This window comes from Suricata suricatta, chromosome 2 (genome assembly GCF_006229205.1).
Source record: "Suricata suricatta isolate VVHF042 chromosome 2, meerkat_22Aug2017_6uvM2_HiC, whole genome shotgun sequence".
NCBI classification, from domain to species: domain Eukaryota; kingdom Metazoa; phylum Chordata; class Mammalia; order Carnivora; family Herpestidae; genus Suricata; species Suricata suricatta.
The window spans coordinates 161,310,071-161,323,749 of record NC_043701.1 but is presented as its reverse complement, the minus strand read 5'-3'; the positions used below and the strand labels follow the sequence as shown (position 1 = coordinate 161,323,749).

The window sequence follows — 13,679 nt, the reverse complement described above, 5'->3', positions numbered from 1 at the left end:
AAAACCCATGTGCTGATGAGACTACTATTTTTACTTAATAGGCCCTAAATGATGTTTCGTTACTATAAAGCTCTCATTGTTAGTGCAGGACGAACGTCTCTTTTCCCAAGCAGTGCTGTCAATGTATCCTTGCATGGCATGCAAATGCTCTTAACCAGATGGACTGAGAATGACGAGATTGTTCAAGATTCAGCAAGCTGCAGCTTTGCTACCAGTATCAGTGGGAGCTGCATCCATAGCCTCTTATTTAAAGTCTCCATTCTGGAAGATTCCATTAGGGAATCTTAACTTGGGGTCCCTGGATTTCTGGATACTAGAAGTAGGTAGTCCAACGAGGAGCCCCAAGCCCCTTGACATGGACAAAGTTTTGTGTATTTTTCTGGGAAAAGGGTCCATAGCTTCCTCCAAGGGGCCTGTAATCCATCAAAGGTTAGCAATCATTACAACAGAGGAAACTTCTACTATTGCTGCCTATGTTCTACCTAAATGTATGGGTTCTACAGAAGTATAACCTCATTAAAAAAAAAAAAAGATTCTTATTGTTCTGAACTACCTTTTGTCATACATGCTCTGCCAGTGCGTTCTCAGAAATGCTCAAGTTAAGCTAGTTAAATCATTATCCAGAATCTATTGTCTTGCACCATTTGTTTGATGTGATTTCTTCATTCTCTGCCATAAACTGTCCGTGTAGTACATTATGTGTTTCAGACAGTGTAAAACACACACACACACACACACACACACACACACACACTATATAGCCCCAAGGCTTTGGCAGGGGGAGAAAACCCTAAAAATATAGATGCAAGGAATAGAGGATAAACAATTTCCAAATTATTTGGCGGTACAACCGTCTCATTGAACCCAAACAGTGCTTCTTTCCACTGAAACAGCAAAAACCACAGAACACAAGTAATGTTGGTGGGATTTGTGTGACTTTTAATTCTTATCTTTCTAATGTTTTACAGGGAGTATGAGGAGTAACGACAGGGATGGAGTGAGGGAAAGAAGAGAAAGTATCTTTCCAGTTCTTTGAACCATTGAAACAGGCACTAGGATAAGAAAGTTTAGTAAAAGCATCACACCCTATCTGTTGTGAATGGAGGTGTGTGACAAGAGACCTGGCAACTCTTTAGGTCTGGTGGTGGAAGTGACTGCAGACAGAGAATTAACCTGACATTGACCTTGGCACATGTATGTGGGAGACTGGGCGATGCGGCTGCTACACAGTTGGGCAGATGAAAAGCTGACTCTCCAGAATGCACTTCCTAGCACGTGAGTAGGAGCGTATGTACCCCTTCTCTAGTCTGGGCATTGCTGCCTCTCTCGTAGAGAAGGGAGGCCCCGCCAACCACGCAGCAATGGGAAAGCAGGACTCTTATTAGACGAGAGAGATTTCTTTTATATGTTTGCTGGTGGTGTTGATTGACCAGAGGTGACTTCTTTTACTCTTGTGCAGTAGCATTGTGTTCTGGGGATAACCTAAATACACTTAGCACTCTTAAAGGCATAGGAGAGTAAAAGAGCAAGGCCTTTTTCGGACCTAGACCATGGAAAAGGGGATTAGTGGGTTGTAAGGGTAAGGGCACGAAGCAGCTAATTCTAGATCACCACAAATGAACAGACACAGATCAATGAAACCTTGGCTTTTCCCATCCACACAAAAACTCACTCTTCTAGCTTATACTACTACATCTAAGGTCAGCTTAATCACACCTTGGGGCACTATAAGTATGTTTCTAAAGTTAAAGTGAACAGCTACATTCTTAATAAAGTACCTTCCCCCCCCCATAATTAAATGGTTTTGAATAAGCTGAAAGCCTAAAATCTGGGACTCTTTTCATTATTGTATTTGTTGAGGGCAACCCTTAAAACTTATCACTGCTTTTTCTTTCTTTTTTTTTTTCCTTACAGAACTGGAAGACATGAAATGGGCAGGGAGAAGTCATTCCACGAATCACAGAAATGGTCAACATGCATCTAATTTTACCCATTGAACAAAGAGAGCTAAAGAGGGTATGTTCTTTTGAGAAGTACCTAAATGTGTTTAAGGGGGAAGAATACACTTGCCTTTTTTTTTTTTTTTGAATGGAAGAAAAGTATACAAGGAATTGTGAGAGGTGGGAGGAAGTGTCCATTAAACAAACACCTATCACTGTGAAGCAGTTTTGTTAGAGTGGTGTTGGATGTGGACCATTGGTTCATCTTTGGCAGTGATCTTATGTTTTACGTACCTAGAGTGAGACTAGATAGCTGGCAAATGTCTGGGTATAGTGAGCAAATATAGATTTTAATTTCAATTCACAGCAAATGACGATGATCACAGATTTAGCACCTTAATTTGTACTTCCTCTGTACCTGAATCATCTAATGCTGTGAAGCCTGAGCTATAGGTGAGAAAGCGAACTTTTTAGATAACTCCTCTGTGATTATGCTAGAATTGCAGTTTGCTCCAACCTAAGGGGTGCTTTTCTTACTAGAGAAAGTAAGGATTCAATGCTAAATAGGAGACTGAAGCCTTGAAGACATTCTATAGCGGTGACAGGTGTTTTGGTTCAGGAATAGGCTCTTTAACAAGTCAAATGCATATTATCCCCTCTTAAGCATTAACTTTTTTTAAGCAACAGAATTATACTTTTTGGCTTGAAGTGGTACTTTCTTCTATATTTGATTTCTCGGTTTTCTTAGTAGATATGACCGTCTCCTCCAATATTTCTTCATAACTTTCCCCTATCTGGGAGGTTTTCTTAGACACCACCTTGGAAGCCTCTTCCTCCTCCTCTTCCTCTTTCTTAAAAGACAACCCAGTGGATGAGACTTTAGAAGTTGTAGAACTGAGGATTCTAGGTGGGAGCAGATAACCTGGATTGGGAGGTGGATTCAGCCCTGAAATGCTTAATCCACTGGTGCTAAAACGTGTCTCTTCACCTTCCAGTAGTTTCCTGTAAATCCAACAGAGAAAAATTCTTAGGAAGTCAACTTGCAACTTTTTTCAAAAAGAACTTAACCCTCCAGCTCCTATTCATTTTAGAAAGATTCTATAAGACTCTTCAGTTTCTTCATGGAAACCAATAAATATTGGATTCCAAGGCTCTAGCACATGCATACATACACATGCATATGCATAAGTACACGCACACACGCACACTCACACAACTTTAGCACCAGCTGTGTTTAAAGCACTGTCAAAAGGAAACCTATCCTATTCACAAATATGTTCAAAAGGGAATTTTTATACAATTCCCATTGGCTTCATCACACCCATTTTTGGCATGTAAGAGTCTACAAAACTCTAGGGAGAAGTAATTTTACTAATTAAAACCTTAAGTGCAATAAGGATAAGGAGGTGAGAAGTCCACAAAGGAGGAAGGAACTGCCTAATTCAGCCTGAACTTGAGAGCTGTACTTTTTCAATGTATAGGAGTACAAAGGGAATGGAACCAGCAACACAAAAACCAGTGAATGAAACTGTTTCAGATACCAGACTTTTTCTCAGCCTGGCCTAACCAGCATCATAAGTGTGGCCCAATACCTTGTTACTTATAACTCTAATAATTTTTATCACCTTTTCTTTATTTAAAAAATTTTTAAACATTTATTCATTTTTGAGAGAGAGAGACAGAGCACAAGCAGGGGAGAGGCAGGGAGAGAGGGAGACACAGAACATGAAGCAGGCTCCAGGCTCCGAGCTGTCAGCACAGAGCCCAATGTGGGCTTGAACTCACAAGCTGCAAGATCATGATCCGAACCGAAGTTGGACGTTTAACTGACTGAACCACCCAGGCACCCCAGAGTCTGGTGGATGTTATATCAACCTCTGGATACTCACGTTATCTCCTTAAATCCTAGCAGAGGTAGCTAGACTACTCCAGGACTAGTAAGGTGGAGCTGAGCTATAAACAAGTTGAGGGACAGAGGGGTCAGCTCAGCTGGATGGGGCTAGTGATGTCTTTCTTTCCTCATCCCCTCTTACCCATCAGAATTCAGAGACTAAAACCACCTTATCCACTTATTTGGGTAGTGTTGCCCCAGATGATTGGGCCTGGTTGGGTAAGCATGACCTTTGAAGTACCTGTAAGCTGCAATCTCAATATCAAGAGCCATTTTGACATTGAGCAAGTCCTGGTACTCCCGAAGGTGGCGAGCCATCTCACTCTTGGTGTTCCTCAGATCATTCTCCAGCTGCCCGATGCTATCCTGAAAAGTGACACATCCAACATATTTGAGCCAGCTGAAATTCAGTAAGATTCCCACAAAGCAAGGATTCTCAACCCTGACTCCACATCAAAAATCCAGGCCTGTTCCCCAGCCCAGATTCTGATTCATTTGTTCTGGGGTGGGGTCCCAGCAACTGCATTTCTTTCATAAAGGTCCCCAGGAGATTTGGATGCATGGTCAGGGTTGGGCACTTCTACTGCAGGGCATATGGTTCTTGATTGAACACCAGAAAGATATCTTCTCTTTTTTAAATGTTTATTTACTTTTGAGAGAGAGAAAGAGGACTAATGCAGGAAGGGCAGAGAGAGATGGGGAGAGAGGATCCAAAGCAGGTTCTGTGCTGACAGTGGAGAGCCTAATGCAGGGCTCAAACTCACAAGCCCTGAGATCATGGCCCAAGCTGAAGTCGGATGCTTTATCAACTAAGTCACCCAGGGCCACCCCCCCCCACTCTTTTTAACTGTCTTATCATCCCTCCTTTGCTTGTTACATTGCTACTGAATAACTCCATTGCTGCATGTCTTTTCCAAAACCCAAAGCTTCAGGTTAGAAGCTTAGACTCCAAAAATCCCAACTGTGAAAAGCACAGAGAGGACGGCAAGTCCTCTTGCCTCCATTCATTCTGATGGTTTGTGGGAAGTCTGCTTCTCAATCAGCTTACTGAAAGCATTTTACACAATACATAAGGAGGAAGCAGAAAGACTCCATGGAATTGTTTTAATCCAAACAACAGATTTAAATTATATTTTTAAAAAGAAACTAACTAGGTTCATATAATAGCTTTGCTCCAAATTCTTTCAGATGCAAACCCAGGCACAGAAGGCAACTAGCTTTAAATGTTTGATTCTTGAGCAGCCAGAGGATCCTTTTTGTTTTTTTAACAATTTATTTTATTAAAAAAATTTTTTTAGTGTTTATTTTTTGAGAGAGAGAGAGATAGAGAGAGGATGAACAGGGGAGGTACAGAGAAAGAGGGAGACACAGAATCTGAAGCAGGCTCCAGGGTCCAAGCTGTCAGCGCAGAGCCCGATGCAGGGCTCGAACCCACAAGCTATGAGATCATGACCTGCGCAGAAGTCGGCCTCTTAACAGACTGAGCCACCCAGGCGCCCCACAATTTATTTATTTATTTATTTTTCTTTTTAATTTTTTAATGTTTTATTTATTTTTGATACTGAGAGAGACAGAGCATGATCAGAGGAGGGGCAGAGAGAGAAGGAGACACAGAACCGGAAGCAGGTTCCAGGCTCTGAGCAGCTGTCAGCACAGAGCCTGACGCGGGGCTCGAACCCACGAACGTGAGATCAGACCTGAGCCCAAGTTGGAGGCTTAACCGACTGAGCCATCCAGGCGCCCCTATTTATTTTTATTTACATTTTCTTTTCTTTATTTTGAGAGAGAGTGACAGTGAGTGGGGGAGGAGCAGAGAGAGAAAGGGACAGAGAGAATCCCAAGCAGGATCCGCACTGTCAGTGCAAAGCCTGATGTGGGACTTGAACTCACAAACCATAAGATCATGACCTGAGCCAAACAAAGTTGGATATTTAACTGGCTGAGCCACCCAGGTGCCCCTGGAGGATCTTTTCAAAACACAGCAGGTTCTGTTGCTCATCTTCTTGAAGCCCTCTAACAGTTTTAGAATAAAGGCCAAACTTCTCAGTATGGCCTATACTATTCCCCTTGCTCAAAGTGTTTCAGCTACCCTTGGCTTCTCTTTTGCTCCTTAAACTGACCAATGAACTTACTAAGTTCATTGCTATCCCAGGCCCTTTAGGCTAGCTATTTTCTCTATTTGGAATGCTCTGTGGCGGGTCTTCCATGGCCAACTCTGTGTCATCGAAGATTCAGTTCAAATGCCCTCTGTTCAGACAGGTCTTCCTTCGTGTCTAATGGAAGTACCCTTTCCACACTGATCTAGCATGGTATTCTACCTCAGGCCAGGCGAGTAGCTGGCCCACGCAGAGGCTTTGTGCAAATGAGAAAAAGGCAACTCCAGTGGGAGGACAAATTACAAGAAAGCACATACTTGAAAGTGGCCACTCTGCTCTTAGCTCTTATCATGACCTGAAATTTTCTTGTTCATTTATTAGTTTACTAGTTTATTTCCTGTCACCTTCCTCTCTCTCCTGGCTTTTCAACCTGGGCACTGATGACACTTTGGGCTGGATAATTTTTTGCTGTGGGGGGCTGTCCTGTGAATTGTAGGTTGTTTAGCAGCATCCCTGATCTCCACCTACTAGTAGTGCACACCCTCCCTCCCAGTGGTGATAGTCAACAATGTCTCTAGATATTGCTAAATGTCCCCTAGAAGGAAAATCACTCCTGTCAGAGAACTACTGCTCCAGGATGTAATTTACATGGAAACAGGGGCCATTTTTGTTTAGCTCATCCGTGGAAGCCCAGATCCTAGCACAATGCACACTGAGATGCTCAATGAATAACTGTTAAGTGAAAGAACAGTGTTACACAAACACTTGTTTTCCTAGGACCTGAAAAGATGCAAGCTAATAACCCATATAATTCAGTTGAAGCTTTGTCAACATAAAGAATACAGATTTGGAGTAACTTTTATGAAATGAGTGATGCAGATAAACATCAGAAGCCTCAAGAAGTAAGTGGCGAGGGGCTCTAGTAACTTCCCATGTGGGGAGGATGAAGTGGTGGTGAAGTCAGGGCAGATAACATCAGAGGGTGCAAACTTCCAAATCAGGAGACTGCAGAAAAAATGAAAATTCATACCACCTACCTGTTCTATAAATATTGACAAGAATACCGCAAAGGAGAGACTCAATTAACTGAGGGGTACAGAGCAAGGAATGACAAGCAGTAGGGAAAATACATATTACAAGGAAAGCGATGGAAAGATTCCAAAGTGTGTTAAGAGATCATAAAGGCTTAAAATACCTTTTACCAAAAATTTTAATTGATGGTTGTTACCAGAGTTTAACCTACAAGCAAGTCTGGTAGTGATGCACTGGGGGTAAAAGAAGCAATACTACCATGGTAAAGGAGAAAGGGGAAGAAGCCTTTTCATTATGCAAAGTAGCAGGAGAAATAAAATTTGAGGAAAAGTGGAGGATTTCATCAGGATCTTTGGGTTGCATTTCTTGCCCTGCCACAAATACCGAACATACCTCAGTCAGTTTTCTATATTTTAGTTCCTTCAAAACTTTCATTTCTATGTATGGAAAATTATGTTTATTATTTTCTGAGGTATACTGAGATCCTCAAGTTAGGATTCCATTTTAAGGGACCTCACATTACTATATGAGTGTATTAACTGTTAAACTAGATAACATGCATTAGAACAGCACTGTCACATACAAATTGCTCAATACTTGTTAATGATTTTTATTATTGTTAATATCATACCATGTGACTCTATAACCCTTTTTAATCATGTGCCCTCCCTACAACCCCTTGGATTACTAAGAAAAGCAATGTATAATAAAACTTTATTTATTTTTAATGTTTATTTATTTTTGAGCGACTGACACAGAGCATGAGAGGGGAAGGGGCAGTGAAAGAGGGAGACACAGAATCTGAAACAGCCTCCAGGTTCCAAGCTGTCAGCACAGAGCCCAATGCAGGGCTTGAACCCACAAATGGCGAGATCATGACCTGAGCTGAAGTCAGAAGCCTAGCTGACTGAGCCACCCAGGCACCCCAAAACTTTAATATTAGATAGTTAAAGGCATATTCCTTAAAGCACCAGATTAAAAAAAAAACAATTATGAATAAAAACCTATCTAGAGTGGCTTGTAGAATCTTTTTAAAGTTCTTATTTTATTTAGTTTTGAAATTTCCTTTTTAATGTTTATTCATTTTTGAGAGACATAGAGAGACAGAGCATGAGTCGGGGAGGGACAGAGAGAGACAGAGGGAGACACAGACCGGAAGCAGGCTCCAGGCTCTCAGCTGTGAGCACAGAGTCTGACATGGGACTTGAACCCGTGAACCACAAGATCATGACCTGAGCCGAAGATGGATGCTTAACCAACTGAAGATTTTATTTTTTAAAGTAATTTCTACCTCCAAGGCAGGGCTCAAACTCCCAGCCCCAAGATCAAGAGCTACATGCTCTGGGGTACCTAAGGGCTCAGTCAGTTGAGCTCAGGTCATGATCTTGCCAGTTTGCCTGTCATCATGGACCCACTTGGGATCTTCTGTCCCCCTCTCTCTGCCTCTCCCCCTCTTGTACTCTCCCAAAAATAGATAAACGAATAAATGAATGAATGAATGAATGAATAGATAGATAGGAAGAAAGAAAGAAAGAAAGAAAGAAAGAAAGAAAGAAAGAAAGAAAGAAAGAAAGAAAGAAAGAAAGAAAGAAATAGCTGCATGCTCTACCAATCAAGTCAGCCAACTGCCCCACTTGTACCATTCTTAATTAGGACATAAACATAAAGCAACCTTCCTTACAACTATGGGCTGTGATATTATTTTTCTATAGTTCTATGATGTCTTTTATCTTTCAGGTCAACTGAGGTATATCAAATTATTTCTATACTAAATGGCCCCAAAGAGCAGTGTTTGCATTAGTGCTTGCTACTTACTGGTTTTCTTTGTTTTGAAATTTAAACTAATGCTCCTTGTCCTTGATAATGACTCATTCCATTGGTCCCTCTTCTCTATCTTGCAGCAGGTTTGACATTCAAACAACAAAGTGCTTTAGGGTCATGTAAAGTAAGAATGAAGAAGTGAGGGGGGCCCCAGAGGGGGTCAACTTCCAAATATGTGAAGTTAGACGTTTTCTCTCATCAGTGGGCTAATTAAGGTCCTTTTTCTTTTTTCTTTTTTCCCCTAAGTTTATTTATTTATTGTGAGAGAGAGGGAAAGGCGGGGGTGGGGAGAGGGGCAGAGAGAGAGAGAGAGAGAGAGAGAGAGAGAGAGAGAGAGAAAGAGAAAGAGGGAGAATCCCAAGCAGGTTCTACACTATCAATGCGGAGTCCAACACAGGCCTCGAACCCTTGAACTATGAGATCATGACCCAAGCAGAAACCCCAAGAGTCAGATGCTCAAGTGACTGACCCATGCAGGCACCCCAATGCAGTCCTTTTAAATTTGTTTCAGAGCTGTCTTTGCTGAATAAGAGGTTGTTGGGAGCTGAGTTCTAGATAGAGGAGATTACCTTGAATTTTTGTGTTATAGATTTCATACATCTATTTTATGGATCAGAGTAGGCAAAAATTACAACTTTGCTCCTTTCAGAAGGAATTGGGCTGACTGCTACTGGCCATTGCTCTTCAATGTCTAGTCTCTTTGTGCTCTCTTCCCCACACCAAGCTGTCGTGCATCGCCCTTCAAAAGCCCTGCCAAAGATGGCCTCCAGCTGGAAATCTGAGCAGAGTGCTGCAGTCTGCCCCCTCCCCCAACCACGCAGCTACTGCTGGCTTAGCCTGAGGGAACGGCAGAGAGGCACTCCCAGTTCCAGCTGGGGTCTCTCCTAGAGTAGTAGCTAAGACAAGTGCTGAGCATCTTCCCAAGGGCTGGAAGGATGCAGGCCAGGAGTAAGAGAATGAACTGGCTACATAAGCATCTGCACAGGAGAAAAGGAACCACAAATGATGCTATGGATTTCATCACTTTTAGGAGCCCTCACTCAGCCAGGCGAGCAGTAGTGAGTGTAGCACAGTCTGAATGAAAGAGCCCATCCAGAATTACTGGGTGGGGAGAGAGAATTTTTAATGTGGACCACCCATATGCCTTATTCTCCTTCCTGTCTTTGCTTTCTTTTCCCCCACCCTGTACCATACTTTAAAATCTTGCATAATATGAGCTGGTTTATGTTGTAAAATGTGGTTTAGGTCAGTGCACCCCCAAACCAGTCTAAGAACAATAGAATGCAGCACTTTTATTGAAATTGCATATTCCTGGACCCCACCTTTGAACAACTGAATCCAGTTGTGAGTAGGAGAGGGCCTGAGAATTTTTTTTGTTAAGCCCCCAAATGACCTTGATGGACCAATGGGTTTAGGAACTACTAGTTTAAGTTTATTTCTGTGAAGGAGCAATTAAGGTGGCCCTGGTAACAATAATACAGCAAGGCAGAGAGGGGCAACAACCAAACCAAACCAAAAACACATGGAAGAATTTAAAAAAAAAAAGGACCAAATGTAGTTTCTTTTTAATCCTAATTTCAGAGATAAATTTATCAAGCCATAGATTTATCTATCAGCTACTGTCACCCCCAATCTCTAAGGGGCCATCCTCTTCTTGCTATTTCATTAGGTTATATTCCAATCGCCTACTGGAGAGAAGAGGCCTGACTTGGCCCATCTTCCTGGGGAGTATTAACTAATGGTGAGCCTGATTATTCAGCAAGGTCTTTCAAGGAAAGATTTGGCTTTCCAAGACTGACCATAATACAGGACCAAGGCCTCCGGTATCCTGAAAAAATATCCTTAGATGTCTTTGGCAGAACAGGGCCTCTAATGGTGATGAAGCAGCTATGCAGAACCAGCTTCGCCCTGGGTCAGAAATGGAAAAGGGTTCAGCTGGAGGGTGGCTACATTTGGCTTTTGAAGACAATGGCCCTAGCTCTTCATCATTTCTGTCACCTGATTTGGACTCTCTCATATATCATTGTGTACTTACCATGTCACCTTGAATCATTCTTTACCCTTTCAAAAGTGTAATAAGCTTTCTCTCCTTGAATAGGCTGTCAGCATTCAAGGCATGGAAAATGTGACTTTAATGGGGGCTTTCCTCTGCCTCTTAAGAGGGTGGCAAGCTTGCAAAGGAAAACGGGTCTATCGCTCATCTTTGAAGCAGAAGAAAGAGAACCGCCTCTCATTACTCCAGTGAAAGGGGAGTAGGGAGGGGTGAGAGGGCAAGAAAACAATGGCTGAATCTTACTGTGGAGAAGGAGGCTTTTCATCTTGGTCAGCACTGCCAGAATAGTCAGAGAAAGCTGCCTGAGGACACCCTGTGACTTCAGGCCTTCAGGTCAGCAGGTGAGGATGTGAGCCCCCCACAGCCTGAAGTTCCAAGGTGTAGGAAGTAGCTTTCTGTTGTCTCATCTCCTCTGCCACTCCACCAGCAGGTCCACCAGGCTTTGAAGGCTCAAGATGGGGGGCAGCACTGCAGAGCTGCAGATGCCGCAGTTTCTGTTGTTTTGTTTGTTTGCTTGTTTCCTGTAGGCAGTATCTGGATGACCCTACTATTGTCTAACACTGAAAGCCTTTTAGAGCAAACAAAACTAGTCAGACAGTACTGTCACCCTCTTAGAATGTAGGGCTGTACCAAACAAACAGAGGGCATGGCAAAGCCCAATTTAGATGGCAGTTGCAGTTATAGATAAGTTATTCTTTTTGTAGAAATACTGGGCTAGCCCTTCAGAAGACCACCTGGCTCATCTTTTGAGGCTTTCAGAAGTACACATGAAGTCTCAATTAACTAAATGTGATTAATTCAGGCCATGCAGGGGCAGGGCCACATAATGAAAAATTCAAGTTACAGTTTTTGAATCAGAATAGAAGTATTCCCTTGAATTGTACTGTAATTCCAAACTAACAAAAACAAATGGTCCAAGCAAGCTTTCTTCCTTAAGTAATGGGGGTAGCTTATAATGGACAACAAATATTTGCACACCAATAATAATTCTTTAGCTGGAGACTAACATAGTACTTTTGAGGTTTTACTCTTTTCTTGGTTCTAGTGTATTAATGTTCCCAAACCCTATTAATTTCATCAAATGTAAACTTTAATCTTGGCTAGAATGAATTATTGCAAATTTCTGAATGATTACATCCTACCCAATGTAGCTTTTATTGTACCTTGAAATTGAATCACACTATTTAGATTCCTTTCTTTCCCACTGCCTCGGTATCCTTTGTGGTCATAAGCCCAGAATGTCCTATATAGTAGGACTGAAGATGCAGTGGCCTTTGTTTGGAGAGAAAAGGAAGAAAGATCCAATCAATACCGTCATAGGAGCTTAGAGGACACACAAAGATGGAAAAAATAAGTGATCTATAACAAAGATAGGACCATCATCTCTGTGATTTATTACATGCATTTAGGTTGGAAAATTGTTAAGGAGATGTGAATTTTCAAGAGAGACCTCACTGCTGCTGAGCACATTAAGTGTTTTTTGTTAAATGCTGAGCCATCCATGACAGTGAAAATTGATGCTGTGCACGAGGTGACCTTTTATTGCAGGTAGCAAAGCCTGATGTGATGGTGTTGCAGATGAAAAAAAAAAAAAAGCCCAAAGCAGTTTAATTGCCTAGAGAGTCAAAACTAGGACATGAGACGGAAGAGACATCATTTCTGAGATGGAAAGAACTCCAGATCAGCACCGAGGACAGCGCCCCAGCCATTCCCATTTGCTAAGCGGTGTAACGCTTTCTTTAGGAAGAAATGCCACAAGGAAACTGTGTGCGCGCGCGCGCTTGGGGGGGGGGGGAGGGGGACAGAGCAAAGCAGCTGTAACTAGCCCAATCACCCAGCATCTTGGCTCCCATCTCTACTCTTTTGAAGGCAAAAGTCAAGAAAATGAGGTAGAACCCTTCCCAGTTCAGTCCAGCATTCTCTCTAGGACAGACCATAATCCGTAAATATCAATCCCGGGGCGCACAGAAAGCCTTTCAAAGTCAACCAAACAAGCCAGACAGCCGAGACCAGCACTGCCAACCTTGAGAGGCTGTAGCCCACCTGCATTGGGTTCATTCCTACTTTTGGTGGGGGACTGTTCTTCAAGTCGCCAGGGTGTTTATGTCCACTTGCGGACAGGGAGGCATGAATTAGATTTTTGGACTCTGAAAAACATAAGCTTAAGGGATTTTTCTAAAAAGGCTCAGACAGGGACATGACGGGCAGGGACAGAGAGTGGCCAGGACTCTACAATGAATGGTATAGACTCCAGGGCTTTTTGTTTGCTTCCAGTTGGGGCTCTTTCTCTTCCCTCCCCTCCCCTCCTCTCGGTTCCTAGAGCTCCAATTGTGTGAGAAAGCGCAAGTAGGTGGCGGAGAGGACAGGGCGCCCCTCCCTTTGCAGCGTTCCAGCTCTTACCTGGTAGCTAGCCACTTCTGCACTGTGACGCTCCTCCAGCTCCAGGATCTGCCTCTCCAGGGACTCATTGGCCCCACGCAGCCCCTCAATCTCGATGGTGCGGGCCTGCAGCTGGCGCCTGTACTCGTGAATCTCCTCACGGCTTGCCCGGATGGCCTCGGTGCTGCGCGCTGCCTGCTCGTTCAGGTTGGCAAACTTGGACTTGTACCACTCCTCGGCTGACTGGAGGTTCTTCGCAGCCAGGGACTCATACTGGGCGCGGATCTCCCTCAGCGCCGAACTCAGGTCTGGTTTGGCCACCGCCACGTCCACCTCGGCCGCGGCCTGCGACGACGCCTGCAGCGTGGCCAGCAGCTCGGCCACCTCCTCGTCGTGCACTTGGCGCACGAAGGCCAGCTCATCCAGCAGCGACTCCACCTTCTTCTCCAGGTCCAGGCGGGCCAACG

At 43.3% G+C, this 13,679-nt stretch overlaps 1 protein-coding gene across 1 annotated transcript in view; it reads right to left on the bottom strand.

Moving 5' to 3' along the window:
• Positions 1 to 916: 916 nt before the first annotated feature.
• The window catches only part of INA (internexin neuronal intermediate filament protein alpha), a 13,423-nt gene continuing 660 nt past the window's right edge, over positions 917 to 13,679 (bottom strand). The window contains 3 exon segments of the mRNA XM_029932509.1: positions 917 to 2,942; positions 4,073 to 4,197; positions 13,234 to 13,679. The exon segment at positions 13,234 to 13,679 is cut by the window's right edge and continues 101 nt beyond it. Coding sequence (XP_029788369.1) covers positions 2,630 to 2,942; positions 4,073 to 4,197; positions 13,234 to 13,679 — 884 coding nt within the window. The 3' untranslated portion in view covers positions 917 to 2,629.